Source organism: Somniosus microcephalus, chromosome 4, assembly GCF_052327205.1.
Source record: "Somniosus microcephalus isolate GS21.2 chromosome 4, FLI_Smic_1.0, whole genome shotgun sequence".
NCBI classification, from domain to species: domain Eukaryota; kingdom Metazoa; phylum Chordata; class Chondrichthyes; order Squaliformes; family Somniosidae; genus Somniosus; species Somniosus microcephalus.
Genome location: NC_140990.1, coordinates 92,566,571 through 92,583,357, shown reverse-complemented (window position 1 = coordinate 92,583,357; position 16,787 = coordinate 92,566,571). Strand labels below are relative to the sequence as shown.

The following is a 16,787-nucleotide window of genomic DNA, read 5'->3' as shown; positions in this document are numbered from 1 at the left end:
TAGTTTGGCCCTTTGTTTTTTGTTCCTCACCCTTTTATCATTTATTTCTGTCTGCCTTTCACTTTCCTCTATTTCACTACATAGGTTTCTAGCCCCCTGCCATACTAGTTTAAATGCTCCCGAACTGCTTTATCAAAAATTACCCCGAGAACATCAGTTCCATCTCTGCACAGGTGTAGACCGTCCCTTTTGTATAGGTCACACCTACCACAAAACTGGTTCCAATGCCTCAAAAATTTAAAACCCTCCCTCTTACACCACTGCTCAAGCCACGTATTTAGCCTAACTATCCTGTTCTCTGTACTCTTACTAGCACGTGGCACTGGTAGTAATCCAGAGATTACTACCTTCGAGGTCCTACTTTTTAGCTTGGCTCCTAACTCCCGAAATTCTACTTGTAGGACCTCTTCCCTTTTTTTAGCTACGTCGTTGGTACCAACATGTATCACGACAACTGGCTGTTCCCCCTCCCCCTCCAGAATGTATATCAGAGAGTGTTACAGTGAGGGGTGTGGGGTGTATCAGAGTGTTACAGTGAGGAGTGTGGGGTATATCAGAGTGTTACAGTGAGGGGTGTGGGGTATATCAGAGTGTTACAGTGAGGGGTGTGGGGTATATCAGAGTGTTACAGTGAGAGGTGTGGGGTATATCAGCGTGTTACAGTGAGGGGTGTGGGGTATATCAGAGTGTTACAGTGAGGGGTGTGGGGTTTATCAGTGTTACAGTGAGGGGTGTGGGGTATATCAGAGTGTTACAGTGACGGGTGTGGGGTATATCAGAGTGTTACAGTGAGGGGTGTGGGGTATATCTGAGAGTGTTACAGTGAGGGGTGTGGGGTATATCAGAGATTGTTACAGTGAGGGGTGTGGGGTATATCAGAGAGTGTTACAGTGAGGGTTGTGGGGTATGCCAGAGAGTGTTACAGTGAGGGGTGTGGGGTATATCACAGTGTTACAGTGAAGGGTGTGGGGTATATCACAGTGTTACAGTGAGGGGTGTGGGGTATATCAGGGTGTTACAGTGAGGGGTGTGGGGTATATCAGAGTGTTACAGTGAGGGGTGTGGGGTATATCAGAGTGTTACAGTGAGGGGTGTGGGGTATATCAGAGTGTTACAGTGAGAGGTGTGGGGTATATCAGCGTGTTACAGTGAGGGGTGTGGGGTATATCAGAGTGTTACAGTGAGAGGTGTGGGGTATATCAGAGAGTTACAGTGAGGGGTGTGGGGTGTATCAGAGTGTTACAGTGAGGGGTGTGGGGTATATCAGAGAGTGTTACAGTGAGGTGTGTGGGGTATATCAGAGAGTGTTACAGTGAGGGGTGTGGGGTATATCAGAGAGTGTTACAGTGAGGGGTGTGGGGTATATCAGAGAGTGTTACAGTGACGGGTGTGGGGTATGCCAGAGAGTGTTACAGTGAGGGGTGTGGGGTATATCACAGTGTTACAGTGAAGGGTGTGGGGTCTATCAGAGTGTTACAGTGAGGGGTGTGGGGTATATCAGGGTGTTACAGTGAGGGGTGGGGTATATCAAAGTGTTACAGTGAGGGGTGTGGGGTACATCAGAGTGTTACAGTGAGGGGTGTGGGGTATATCAGAGTGTTACAGTGAGGGGTGTGGGGTATATCAGAGTGTTACAGTGAGGGATGTGGGGTATATCAGAGTGTTACAGTGAGGGTTGTGGGGTATATCAGAGTGTTACAGTGAGGGGTGTGGGGTATATCAGAGTGTTACAGTGAGCGGTGTGGGGTATATCAGAGAGTGTTACAGTGACGGGTGTGGGGTATATCAGAGTGTTACAGTGACGAGTATGGGGTATATCAGAGTGTTACAGTGAGGCGTGTGGGGTGTATCAGAGTGTTACAGTGAGGGGTGTGGGGTGTATTAGTGTTAGAGTGAGGGGTGTGGGGTATATCAGAGTGTTACAATGAGCGGTGTGGGGTGTATCAGGGTGTTACAGTGAGGGGTGTGGGGTATATCAGTGTGTTACAGTGAGGGGTGTGGGGTATATCAGAGAGTGTTACAGTGAGGGGTATATCAGAAAGTGTTACAGTGAGGGGTGTGGGGTATATCAGAGAGTGTTACAGTGAGGGGTGTGGGGTATATCAGAGTGTTACAGTGAGGGGTGTGGGGTATATCAGTGTGTTACAGTGAGGGGTGTGGGGTATATCAGAGAGTGTTACAGTGAGGGGTATATCAGAAAGTGTTACAGTGAGGGGTGTGGGGTATATCAGAGAGTGTTACAGTGAGGGGTGTGGGTTGTATCAGAGTGTAACAGTGAGGGGTGTGGGGTATGCCAGAGAGTGTTACAGTGAGGGGTGTGGGGTATATCAGAGTGTTACAGTGGGGTGTGGGGTATATCAGAGTGTTACAGTGAGGAGTGTGGTGTATATCAGAGAGTGTTACAGTGAGGGGTGTGGATATATCAGAGTGTTACAGTGAGGGGTGTGGGGTATATCAGTGTGTTACAATGAGGGGTGTGGGGTATATCAGAGAGTGTTACAGTGAGGGGTGTGGGGTGTAGCAGAGTGTTACAGTGAGGGGTGTGGGGTATATCAGAGAGTGTTACAGTGAGGCGTGTGGGGTGTATCAGAGTGTTACAGTGAGGGGTGTGGGGTATATCTGAGAGTGTTACAGTGAGGCGTGTGGGGTGTATCAGAGTGTTACAGTGAGGGGTGTGGGGTATATCAGAGTGTTACAGTGAGGGGTGCGGGGTATATCAGAGAGTGTTACAGTGAGGGGTGTGTTGTATATCAGAGAGTGTTACAGTGAGGGGTGTGGGATATATCAGAGTGTTACAGTGAGGGGTGTGGGGTATATCAGAGTGTTACAGTGAGGGGTGCGGGGTATATCAGAGAGTGTTACAGTGAGGGGTGTGTTGTATATCAGAGAGTGTTACAGTGAGGGGTGTGGGATATATCAGAGTGTTACAGTGAGGGGTGTGGGGTATATCAGAGTGTTACAGTGACGGGTGTGCGGTATATCAGAGAGTGTTACAGTGAGGACTGTGGGGTATATCAGTGTGTTACAGTGAGGGGTGTGGGGTATATCCGTGTGTTACAGTGGGGGGTGTGGGTTATATCAGAGAATGTTACAGTGAGGGGTGTGGGGTGTATCAGAGTGTTACAGTGAGGGGTGTGGGGTATATCAGAATGTTACAGTGAGGGGTGTGGGGTATATCAGAGTGTTACAGTGAGGGGTGTGGGGTATATCAGAGTGTTACAGTGAGCGGTGTGGGGTATATCAGAGTGTTACAGTGACGGGTGTGGGGTATATCAGAGAGTGTTACAGTGAGGGGTGTGGGGTGCATCAGAGTGTTACAGTGAGGGGTGTGGGGTATATCAGAGTGTTACAGTGAGGGGTGTGGGGTCATAGAGTCATAGAGTTATACAGCACAGAAAGAAGCCCTTCGGCCCATCGTGTCTGCGCCGTCCATCAAGCCCTGTCCAATCTAATCCCATTTTCCAGCATTTGGTCCATAGCCTTGTATGCTATGGCATTTCAAGTGCTCATCCAAATGCTTCTTGAATGTTGTGAGGGTTCCTGCCTCTACCACCCTTTCAGGCAGTGAGTTCCAGACTCCAACCGCCCTCTGGGTGAAAAAGTTCCTCCTCAAATCCCCTCTAAACCTCCTGCCCCTTACCTTGAATCTATGCCCCCTTGTTATTGACCCCCCTACTAAGGGGAAAAGTTCCTCTTTATCTACCCTATCTATGCCCCTCATCATTTTGTACACCTCAATCAGGTCCCCCCTCAGCCTTCTTTGCTCCAAGGAAAACAACCCCAGCCTGTTTAGTCTTTCTTCATAGCTGAGGTTCTCCATCCCAGGTAACATCCTGGTGAATCTTCTCTGCACCCTCTCCAAAGCAATCACATCCTTCCTATAGTGAGGCGACCAGAACTGCACACAGTACTCCAGCTGTGGCCTTACCAGCGTTTTGTACAGCTCCATCATAACCTCCCTGCTCTTATATTCTATGCCTCGGCTAATGAAGGCAAGTATCCCATAAGCCTTTTTAACCACCTTATCTACCTGATCCGCTGCCTTAGGGGTCTATGTACATGTACACCAAGGTCCCTCTGACCCTCTGTGCTTCCTAGGGCCCTACCACTCATTGTGTATTCCCTTGCCTTATTTGTCCGTCCAAAATGCATCACCTCGCACTTTTCAGGGTTAAATTCCATTTGCCACTTTTCCGCCCATCTGACCAACCCGTTTATATCGTCCTGTAGCCTGAGGCTTTCCTCCTCGCAATTTACCACCCCACCAATTTTCATGTCATCTGCGAACTTACTGATCATACCTTTTACATTCTCATCCAAATAATTTATGTAGATCACAAACAGCAAGGGACCCAGCACCGATCCCTGAGGTACCCCACTGGACACAGGCTTCCAGTCACAAAAGCAACCTTCGACCATCACCCTCTGCCTCCTGCCACTCAGCCAGTTTAGGATCCAACGTGCCAAGGCACCCTGGATCCCATGGGCTCTTACCTTCTTGACCAGTCTCCTATGTGGGACTTTGTCAAAACCCTTACTGAAGTCCATGTATACCACATCCACAGCATTTCCCTCATCCACACACCTTGTCACCCCCTCGAAAAATTCAATCAGATTGGTCAGACATGATTTACCCTTGACAAAGCCATGCTGACTATCCCCGATTAATCCTTGCCTCTCCAAGTGGAGACTAATTTTGTCCCTCAGAATTTTTTCCAATAATTTCCCTACCACAGATGTTAGGCTCACTGGCCTGTAATTCCCTGGTTTATCCCTGCTACCCTTCTTGAATAATGATACTACGTTAGCTGTTCTCCAGTCCTCTGGTACATCCCCTGTGGCCAGAGAGGTTCTGAAAATTTGTGTCAGAGCCCCTGCAATCTCCTCCTTTGCCTCACACAGCAGCCTGGGATACATCTCGTCCGGGCCTGGGGATTTATCTACTTTTTGGCCTGCTAAAACCGCGAGTACCTCCTCCCTCTCGATGCTAATATGTTCAAGTATATCACAGTCTCCCTGCCCGATTTCTATGTCTACATCGTCTTCCTCCATAGTGAACACAGATGCAAAAAATTCATTTAAAACCCCGCCTACATCATCTGGCTCTACACACAGATTGCCACTTTGGTCCCTAATGGGCCCTACCCTTTCCATGGTTATCCTCTTGCCCTTAATATACTTATAAAACATCTTAGGATTTTCCTTTACTTTGCTCGCCGGTGTTATTTCATTGCCCCTCCTCGCTCTCCTAATTTCTTTTTTAAGTATATCAGAGTGTTACAGTGAGGGGTGTGGAGTATATCAGAGTGTTACAGTGAGGGGTGTGGGGTATATCAGAGTGTTACAGTGAGGGGTGTGGGGTATATCAGAGTGTTACAGTGAGGGGTGTGAGGTATATCAGAGTGTTACAGTGACGGGTGTGGGGTATATAATGTGGGGTATATAAGAGTGTTACAGTGAGGGGTGTGGGGTACATCAGAGTGTGTTACAGTGAGGGGTGTGGGGTATATCAGAGTGTTACAGTGAGGGGTGTGGGGTATATCAGGGTGTTACAGTGAGGGGTGTGGGGTATATAATGTGGGGTATATAAGAGTGTTACAGTGAGGGGTGTGGGGTACATCAGAGTGTGTTACAGTGAGGGGTGTGGGGTATATCAGAGTGTTACAGTGAGGGGTGTGGGGTATATCAAAGTGTTACAGTGAGGGGTGTGGGGTGTATCAGAGAGTGTTGCAGTGAGGGGTGTGGGGTATATCAGAGTGTTACAGTGTGGGGTGTGGGGTATATCAGGGTGTTACAGTGACGGGTGTGGGGTATATCAGAGTGTTACAGTGAGTGGTGTGGAGTATATCTAGTGTGTTACAGTGAGTGGTGTGGGGTATATAAGAGTGTTACAGTGAGGGGTGTGGGGTATATCAGAGTGTTACAGTGAGGGGTGTGGGGTATATCAGAGTGTTACAGTGAGGGGTGTGGGGTATATCAGGGTGTTACAGTGAGGGGTGTGGGGTATATCAGAGTGTTACAGTGAGGGGTGTGGGGTATGGTGGCATAGTGGTTAGCACTGTTGCCTCACAGCGCCAGGGACCCGGGTTCGAATCCGGTCTCGGGTGACTGTCTGTGTGGAGTTTGCACATTCTCCCCGTGTTTGCGTGGGTTTTCTCCGGGTGCTCCGGTTTCCTCCCACAGTCCAAAGATGTGCGGGTTAGGTTGATTGGCTATGATAAATTGACCCTTAGTGTTAGGGGGATTAAATACGTGGGGTTACGGGGATAGGGTGGGATATGTGTTGGTGCAGGCTCGATGGGCCGAGATGGTCTATCTGCACTGTGGGGTTTCTGTGATTCTGTGATATCAGGGTGTTACAGTGACGGGTGTGGGGTATATCAGAGAGTGTTACAGTGAGAGGTGTGGGGTATATCAGAGTGTTACAGTGAGGGGTGTGGGGTATATCAGGGTGTTACAGTGAGGGGTGTGGGGTATATCAGAGTGTTACAATGAGGGGTGTGGGGTATATCAGGGTGTTACAGTGAGGGGTGTGGGGTATATCAGAGTGTTACAGTGAGGGGTGTGGGGTATATCAGGGTGTTACAGTGAGGGGTGTGGGGTATATCAGAGTGTTACAGTGAGGGGTGTGGGGTATATCAGGGTGTTACAGTGAGGGGTGAGGGGTATATCAGAGTGTTACAGTGAGGGGTGTGGGGTATATCAGAGTGTTACAGTGAGGGGTGTGGGGTATATCAGAGTGTTACAGTGAGGGGTGTGGGGTATATCAGAGTGCTACAGTGAGGGGTGCGGGGTATATCAGAGAGTGTTACAGTGAGGGGTGTGGGGTATATCAGAGTGTTACAGTGAGGGGTGTGAGGTATATCAGAGTGTTACAGTGTGGGGTGTAGGGTATATCAGAGTATTACAGTGAGGGGTGTGGGATATATCTAGTGTGTTACAGTGAGGGGTGTGGGGTATATCAGAGTGTTACAGTGAGTGGTGTGGGGTATATAAGAGTGTTACAGTGAGGGGTGTGGGGTATATCAGAGTGTTACAGTGAGGGGTGTGGGGTATATCAGAGTGTTACAGTGAGTGGTGTGGGGTATATAAGAGTGTTACAGTGAGGGGTGTGGGGTACATCAGAGTGTGTTACAGTGAGGGGATGTGGGGTATATCAGAGTGTTACAGTGAGGGGTGTGGGGTATATCAGGGTGTTACAGTGAGGGGTGTGGGGTATATCAGAGTGTTACAATGAGGGGTGTGGGGTATATCAGGGTGTTACAGTGAGGGGTGTGGGGTATATCAGAGTGTTACAGTGAGGGGTGTGGGGTATATCAGGGTGTTACAGTGAGGGGTGTGGGGTATATCAGAGTGTTACAGTGATGGGTGTGGTGTATATCAGGGTGTTACAGTGAGGGGTGTGGGGTATATCAGAGTGTTACAGTGAGGGGTGTGGGGTATATCAGAGTGTTACAGTGAGGGGTGTGGGGTATATCAGAGTGTTACAGTGAGGGGTGTGGGGTATATCAGAGTGTTACAGTGAGGGGTGTGGGGTATATCAGAGTGTTACAGTGAGGGGTGTGGGGTATATCAGAGTGTTACAGTGAGTGGTGTGGAGTATATCTAGTGTGTTACAGTGAGGAACGTGGGGTATATCAGAGAGTGTTACAGTGACAAATACCAATAACGCTCCAATTTTAACCTACTTTTCCTTGATGTGCAGGAGATCGCCGTGCCTCTCTTTAACCTAAAGCTGGCAATGGAACAACTGTCGGGCAACAAAACCTTTCATTGTATCCTAGCAACCCTGCTGGCCATCGGAAACTTCCTGAATGGCGTAAACGTAAGAGACCGGTGACAGATCCGCCATCACGGGTCACTTCCTGTCTGCCCTGAGATAAACAGGAAGTGGGCCTGTTATTGATTGTGCTTTTATAGTGAAGTAAATTTCAATGTTGTGTTCAGCCGTGTCAAGGATATCGGTTCTGTCCCATCAAACACTCCCAGGGCAGGTACAGCACGGGTTAGACAGAGTAAAGCTCCCTCCACATTGTCCCATCAAACACTCTCAGGGCAGGTACAGCACAGGTTAGATACAGAGTAAAGCTCCCTCTACACTGTCCCATCAAACACTCTCAGGGGAGGTACAGCACGGGTTAGATACAGAGTGAAGCTCCCTCTACACTGTCCCATCAAACATTCCCAGGGCAGGTACAGCACGGGTTAGATACAGAGTAAAGCTCCCTCTACACTGTCCCATCAAACACTCCCAGGGCAGGTACAGCACGGGTTAGATACAGAGTAAAGCTCCCTCTGCACTGTCCCATCAAACACTCCCAGGGCAGGTACAGCACGGGATAGATACAGAGTAAAGCTCCCTCTACACTGTCCCATCAAAGACTCCCAGGGCAGGTACAGCACGGGTTAGGTACAGAGTAAAGCTCCAGCTACACTGTCCCATCAAACACTCCCAGGACAGGTAGAACACGGGTTAGATACAGAGTAAAGCTCCCTCTACACTGTCCCATCAAACACACCCAGGGCAGATACAGCACGGGTTAGATACAGAGTAAAGCTCCCTCTACACTGTCCCATCAAACACACCCAGGGCAGGTACAGCACGGGTTAGATACAGAGTAAAGCTCCCTCTACACTGTCCCATCAAACACTCCCAGGGCAGGTACAGCACGGGTTAGATACAGAGTAAAGCTCCCTCTACACTGTCCCGTCAAACACTCCCTGGGCAGGTACAGCATGGGTTAGATACAGAGTGAAGCTCCCTCTACACTGTCCCATCAAACAATCCCAGGGCAGTTCCAGCACGGGTTAGATACAGAGTAAAGCTCCCTCTACACTGTCCCATCAAACACTCCCAGGGCAGGTACAGCACGGGTTAGATACAGAGTAAAGCTCCCTCTACACTGTCCCATCAAACACTCCCAGGACAGGTACCACACGGGTTAGATACAGAGTAAAGCTCCCTCTACACTGTCCCATCAAACACTCCCAGGGCAGGTAGAGCACGAGTTCGCTACAGAGTGAAGCTCCCTCTACACTGTCCCATCAAACACTCCCAGGACAGGTACCACACGGGTTAGATACAGAGTAAAGCTCCCTCTACACTGTCCCATCAAACACTCCCAGGGCAGGTACAGCACGGGTTAGATACAGAGTAAAGCGCCCTCTACACTGTCCCATCAAACACTCCCAGGGCAGGTACAGCACGGGTTAGATACAGAGTAAAGCGCCCTCTACACTGTCCCATCAAACACTCCCAGGGCAGGTACAGCACGGGTTAGATACCGAGTAAAGCTCCCTCTACACTGTCCCATCAAACACTCCCAGGGCAGGTACAGCACGGGTTAGATACAGAGTAAAGCTCCCTCTGCACTGTCCCATCAAACACTCCCAGGGCAGGTACAGCACGGGATAGATACAGAGTAAAGCTCCCTCTACACTGTCCCATCAAACACTCCCAGGGCAGGTACAGCACGGGTTAGATACAGAGTAAAGCTCCCTCTACACTGTCCCATCAAACACTCCCAAGGCAGGTACAGCACGGGTTAGATACAGAGAAAAGCTCCCTCTACACTGCCCCATCAAACACTCCCAGGGCAGGTACAGCACGGTTAGATACAGAGTGAAGCTCCCTCTACACTGTCCCATCAAACACTCCCAGGGCAGGTACAGCACGGGTTAGATACAGAGTAAAGCTCCCTCTACACTGTCCCATCAAACACTCCCAGGGCAGGTACAGCACGGGTTAGATACAGAGTAAAGCTCCCTCTACACTGTCCCATCAAACACTCCCAGGGCAGGTACAGCACGGGTTAGATACGGAGTAAAGCTCCCTCTACACTGTCCCATCAAACCCTCCCAGGGCAGGTACAGCACGGGTTAGATACAGAGTAAAGCTCCCTCTACACTGTCCCATCAAACAATCCCAAGGCAGGTACAGCACGGGTTAGATACAGAGTAAAGCTCCCTCTGCACTGTCCCATCAAACACTCCCAGGGCAGGTACAGCACGGGTTAGATACAGAGTAAAGCTCCCTCTACACTGTCCCATCAAACACTCCCAGGGCAGGTACAGCACGGGTTAGATACAGAGTAAAGCTCCCTCTACACTGTCCCGTCAAACACTCCCTGGGCAGGTACAGCATGGGTTAGATACAGAGTGAAGCTCCCTCTACACTGTCCCATCAAACAATCCCAGGGCAGTTCCAGCACGGGTTAGATACAGAGTAAAGCTCCCTCTACACTGTCCCATCAAACACTCCCAGGGCAGGTACAGCACGGGTTAGATACAGAGTAAAGCTCCCTCTACACTGTCCCATCAAACACTCCCAGGACAGGTACCACACGGGTTAGATACAGAGTAAAGCTCCCTCTACACTGTCCCATCAAACACTCCCAGGGCAGGTAGAGCACGAGTTCGCTACAGAGTGAAGCTCCCTCTACACTGTCCCATCAAACACTCCCAGGACAGGTACCACACGGGTTAGATACAGAGTAAAGCTCCCTCTACACTGTCCCATCAAACACTCCCAGGGCAGGTACAGCACGGGTTAGATACAGAGTAAAGCGCCCTCTACACTGTCCCATCAAACACTCCCAGGGCAGGTACAGCACGGGTTAGATACAGAGTAAAGCGCCCTCTACACTGTCCCATCAAACACTCCCAGGGCAGGTACAGCACGGGTTAGATACCGAGTAAAGCTCCCTCTACACTGTCCCATCAAACACTCCCAGGGCAGGTACAGCACGGGTTAGATACAGAGTAAAGCTCCCTCTGCACTGTCCCATCAAACACTCCCAGGGCAGGTACAGCACGGGATAGATACAGAGTAAAGCTCCCTCTACACTGTCCCATCAAACACTCCCAGGGCAGGTACAGCACGGGTTAGATACAGAGTAAAGCTCCCTCTACACTGTCCCATCAAACACTCCCAAGGCAGGTACAGCACGGGTTAGATACAGAGTAAAGCTCCCTCTACACTGCCCCATCAAACACTCCCAGGGCAGGTACAGCACGGTTAGATACAGAGTGAAGCTCCCTCTACACTGTCCCATCAAACACTCCCAGGGCAGGTACAGCACGGGTTAGATACAGAGTAAAGCTCCCTCTACACTGTCCCATCAAACACTCCCAGGGCAGGTACAGCACGGGTTAGATACAGAGTAAAGCTCCCTCTACACTGTCCCATCAAACACTCCCAGGGCAGGTACAGCACGGGTTAGATACGGAGTAAAGCTCCCTCTACACTGTCCCATCAAACACTCCCAGGGCAGGTACAGCACAGGTTAGATACAGAGTAAAGCTCCCTCTACACTGTCCCATCAAACACTCCCAAGGCAGGTACAGCACGGGTTAGATACAGAGTAAAGCTCCCTCTACACTGTCCCATCAAACACTCCCAGGGCAGGTACAGCACGGGTTAGATACAGAGTAAAGCTCCCTCTACACTGTCCCATCAAACACTCCCAGGGCAGGTACAGCACGGGTTAGAAACAGAGTAAAGCTGCCTCTACACTGTCCCATCAAACGCTCCCAGGGCAGGAACAGCACGGGTTAGAAACAGAGTAAAGCTCCCTCTACACTGTCCCATCAAACACTCCCAGGTCAGGTACAGCACGGGTTAGATACAGAGTAAAGCTCCCTCTGCACTGTTGCGCGTCCTGGGCGGTGTCTCTTTGCCCACGCTGTTGTTTCTCGTTCTGCGCTGCAGGCCAAGGGGTTTGAGCTGAGCTACCTGGAGAAAGTGCCAGGGGTGAAAGACACAGTTCACAAACAGCCTTTGCTCCACCACGCCTGCTCCATCATCATCCAGAGCTTCCCCAACACCACTGATCTGTACTCGGAGATCACAGCTCTCACTCGATCGGCCAAGGTAACTCTTGTCTTTGCTCAGTGCCTCTCTCTCTCTCTCTCCCTCTCTCACACCTTCATCTCTCCCTCTCTCACTCCTTTATCTCTCTCTCCATTGCCAGTCCGCCTCATGTTCTCACACTGCCTTGAATTAACTCTCTCTCGGCCTCTCTCCCTGTCTCATTGTCGCTGTGTCTCTTTCTGTGTCTCCCTCTGTCTCTTTCTTGCTGTCTGTCTCTCTCTCGCTCACTCTCTTTCTCTGCCTCTCTCTCTGTCTCTCCAACTCTATCTCTTTCTATCTCTCTATCTCTCCCTCGATATTTCTCTCTCTCACTCCGTCTTTCCCTCTCTCACTTGCTATTGCTTTCTCCAGCTCTCTTTTCTTTCACTCTTTCTGATTCTCTCCCTGGCCTTTTGTCTATCACTCTCACCATGTGTACTCCTCTCTCACTGTCTACCTGCCTTCACGCTCCCGATAACTCTCAGTTTCTCTACCATTCTCTGGGGTAGATCTTGACTGCGAATCGGAAGCCCTCTTTTTACATCTCTCCCCAGTGACTTCAATGGAAAAAGCTATCGGGAGACTTGTCGATTCACTATCACCCGTTTTACACGAGCACACAACATCCCCTCTGTCTCCCTCTCCTGAACTCCTTTCGACTCTGCCTCTAACATCGACGTCTCCCCTTCTCTTTCTCTGTCTCTCCTGTCTCTTTCTCTCCCCCCGCTACACATCACATCATGTGACACACTGTGAGTCTGCAGGGGGTTAACCTTTGCCCTCTCTCTCTCTCTGACCCTCTACCCACCATGTCACATCACTTCATGTGACACACTGCGAGACCCCAGCTCGTGCTCTGGGGGAGAGTTTAAACTAAAATGGCAGGGGGTTGGGAACCTGAGCAGGGAGACAGAGGAAAGGGAAACAAGGATAAAAGCAAACGATAGGAAGGAGAAAAACAAAAGTGGCAGTCAGAGAAATCAACGGTTTAAATCAAACATGGCCACAGTAAATAATAATTCTAATAGGTCTAAGAGCGTTAAAAAACAAGCCTGAAGGCTTTGTGCCTTACTGCGAGGAGCATTCGTAATAAGGTGGATGAATTAGCAGCGCAAATAGAGGTAAACAAATATGATTTGATTGGGATTGCGGAAACATGGCTCCAGGGTGGCCAAGGCTGGGAACTCAACATCCAGGGGTATTCAATATTCAGGAAAGATAGGCAAAAAGGAAAGAGAGGTGGGGTAGCATTGCTGGTTAAAGAAGGGATTAACACAATTGTAAGGAAGGATATTAGCTCTGATGATGTGGAATCTGTATGGGTAGAACTGAGAAATACCAAGGGGCAGAAAACGTTAGTGGGAGTGGTATATAGACCTCCAAACAGTAATGCGGAGGTTGGGGATGACATTAAAAGAGAAATTAGAGAAGCATGCAATAAGGGCACGGCAGTCATCATGGGTGACTTTAATCTACATATAGATTGGGCTAACCAAATTAGTAACAATACTGTGGAGGAGGAATTCCTGGAGTGTTTACGGGATGGTTTCCTGGACCAATATGTCGAGGAACCAACCCGAGATCAGGGCATCTTAGACTGGGTATTATGTAATGAGAAAGGATTAATTAGCAATCTTGTTGTACGAGGCCCCTTGGGTCAGAGTGATCATAATATGATAGAATTCTTCATTAAGATGGAGAATGAAGTAGTTGACTCAGAGACTAGGGTCCTGAATTTAAATAAAGGAAACTACGATGGTCTGAGGCGCGAATTGGGTAGGATAGATTGGGGAATGTCACTCAAAGGGTTGACGGTGGATAGGCAATGGCAAACATTCAAAGACCGCATGGATGAACTACAGAATTTGTTCATCCCAGTTTGGCATAAAAATAAAACAAAAAAGGTGACTCAACCATGGCTAACAAGGGAAATTAGGGATAGCATAAGATCCAAGGAGAGGACATATAAATTGGCCAGAAAAAGCAGTAAGCCTGAGGATTGGGAGCAGTTTAGGATTCAACAAAGGAGCACAAAGGGATTAATTAATAAAGGGAAAATAGAATATGAGAGTAAGCTTTCAGGGAACATAAAAACTGACTGTAACAACTTTTATAGATATGTGAAGAGAAAAAGATTGGTGAAGTCAAGCATAGGTCCCTTGCAGTCAGGATCAGGGGAATTTATAATGGGGAACAAAGAAATGGCAGACCAATTAAATACATATTATGGTTCTGTCTTCACAAAGGAGGACACAAATAACCTCCCAGAGATGTCAGGGAACATAGGGTCTGATGAAAGGGAGGAACTGAAAGAAATCAGTATTTGTAGGGAAATGGTGTTAGGGAAATTGACGGGATTGAAGGCCGATAAATCCCCAGGGCCTGATAATCTACATCCTAGGGTACTTAAGGAAGTGGCCCTAGAAATAGTAGATGCATTGCTGATCATCTTCCAACATTCGATGGAATCTGGAACAGTTCCCATGGATTGGAGGGTAGCTAATGTTACCCCACTGTTCAAAAGGGTGGTAGAGAGAAAATGGGGAATTACAGACCAGTAAGCCTGACATCAGTAGTGGGGAAAATGCTAGAGTCCATTATAAAAGATGTAATAGCAGAGCACTTGGAAAACAGTGACAGGATCGGACAAAGTCAACATGGATTTACAAAAGGTAAATCGTGCTTGACTAATCTACTGGAATTTTTTGAGGATGTAACTGGTAAAATAGATAAGGGAGAACCAGTGGATGTGGCGTATTTGGACTTTCAGAAGGCTTTCAATAAGGTCCCGCATAAGAGATTAGCGTGTAAAGTTAAGGCACATGGGATTGGGGGCAAGGTATTGACTTGGATAGAGAACTGGTTGACAGACAGAAAGCAAAGAGCTGGAATAAACGGGTCTTTTTCCGAGTGGCAGGCAGTGACTAGTGGGGTACCGCAGGGATCGGTCCTTGGACCCCAGCTATTCACAATATATATTAATGATCTAGACAAGGGAACTAGATGTAATATCTCCAAATTTGCAGACGACACAAAGCTGGGTGGGCGTGTGTGTTGTGAGGAGGATGCCGAGAGACTCCAGGATGATTTGGACAGGTTGGGTGATTGGGCAGAAGCATGGCAGATGCAATATAACGTGGATAAATGCAAGGTTATCCACTTTGGTGGCAAAAACAGGAAGGCAGATTATTATCTGAATGGCAATAGATTGGGAGAAGCGGAAGTGCATCGAGACCTGGGTGTTCTTGTGCACCAGTCGCTGAAGGTAAGCATGCAGCTGCAGAAGGTGGTTAAGAAGGCAAATGGTATGTTGGCCTTCATAGCGAGAGGGTTTGAGTACAGGAACAAGGGTGTCTTGCTGCAGTTGTACAGGGCCTTGGTGAGACCACATCTTGAGTATTGTGTGCAGTTTTGGTCGCCTTATCTGAGGAAGGATGTTCTTGCCGTGGAAGGAGTTCAGCGAACATTCACCAGGCTGATACCTGGGATGGCAGGAATGATGTATGAGGAGAGATTGGGTCGATCGGGCTTATACTTGCTGGAGTTTAGAAGAATGAGAGGGGATCTCATTGAAACTTATAAAATTCTGACAGGACTGGACAGACTAGATGCGGGTAGGATGTTCCCGATGGTCAGGGAGTCCAGAACCAGGGGTCACAGTCTAAGGATAAGGGGTAAGCCATTTAGGACAGAAATGAGGAGGAATTTCTTCACCCAGAGAGTAGTGAACCTGTGGAATTCTCTACCACAGAAGGCAGTAGGTGCCAATTCATTAAATATATTCAAGAAGGAGTTGGATATATTTCTTAAGGCTAAAGGGATCAAGGGATATGGGGAGAAAGCAGGGACAGGGTACTGAATTTGGATGATCGGCCATGATCGCATTGAATGGCGGAGCAAGCTCAAGGGCCGAATGGCCTACTCCTGCTCCTATCTTCTATGTTTCTATGTAACCTTCGCCCTCTCTCTCTCTCTCTCTGACCCTCTACCCATCATGTCACATCACATCATGTGACACACTGCGAGACCCCAGGGAGGTTAACCTTCACCCTCTCTCTCTGTCTCTGACCCTCTACCCATCATGTCACATCACATCACGTGACACACGGCGAGACCCCAGGGGGGTTAACCTTTGCCCTTTTCTGTTGCTCAGGTCGACTTTGCTCAGCTCCAGGCCGACCTGACTCAGCTGGAGCACAACTGTAAGGCGTCATGGGACCACCTGAAGGCCATCGCCAAGAGAGACAGCAGTCCAGTCTTCAAAAGCAAGACCCCAGCTTTCCTGAAGGAATGCGCTCAGCGCATCATCATCCTGAAAGCAGTCCACAGGCGGATAAGGAACAGGTATGCGTGAGAGGGGACCCCCCGCCCTTTCGGACGTTGGGCTTTGGAGGCCGGGTCACATGGCCTGAGGCCTGGCTGAGTTGGTGGCAGATTGGAGCAAGTTCAAAAACCCGTCTGTTGTTTGAAGTGTTTTCAAGCCCAGCTTTTGTTTGTGGCGGGGTTGGGGGTGGGAGGGCGAGGGGGGATGGAAGGTGTCCTGAGATTCACTAGTATGATCCCACGTGACTCAGAGGCGATCTCATAGAGAAAGAAATGCAGCGTTTTTCACTACCTCAGGACGTCCCAAACCGCGTTACATCCAATGAAGTACTTTTGAAGTTTAATCATTGCTGTAATGAAAGAAACGCGGCAGCCAATTTGCACACAGCAAGAGCCCACAAACAGCAACATGATAAATGACCAGACCATCTATATTTGGTGGTGTTGGTTGAGGGATAAATGCTGCCCTCCCCCACCCCCCCACCCCTCTGGGAAGAACTCCCACTGCTCTTCTTCCAATGGTGGCCGTGGGATCTTTTATGTCCAGCCGAGGGGGCAGACGGGGCCCTTGGTTTTAACGTCTCATTCGAAAGACGGCACCTCCGACAGTGCA

At 49.0% G+C, this 16,787-nt stretch overlaps 1 protein-coding gene across 1 annotated transcript in view; it reads left to right on the top strand.

The window, feature by feature from the left end:
- Positions 1-16,787, top strand: part of LOC147119514 (FH1/FH2 domain-containing protein 3-like) — a 659,765-nt gene that overhangs the window by 618,193 nt on the left and 24,785 nt on the right. Inside the window, exons 4-6 of the mRNA XM_085984112.1 lie at positions 7,706-7,825; positions 11,711-11,872; positions 16,005-16,195. Of these exons, the coding sequence (XP_085840238.1) occupies positions 7,706-7,825; positions 11,711-11,872; positions 16,005-16,195 (473 nt within the window). The remainder of the gene's footprint in view (positions 1-7,705; positions 7,826-11,710; positions 11,873-16,004; positions 16,196-16,787) is intronic.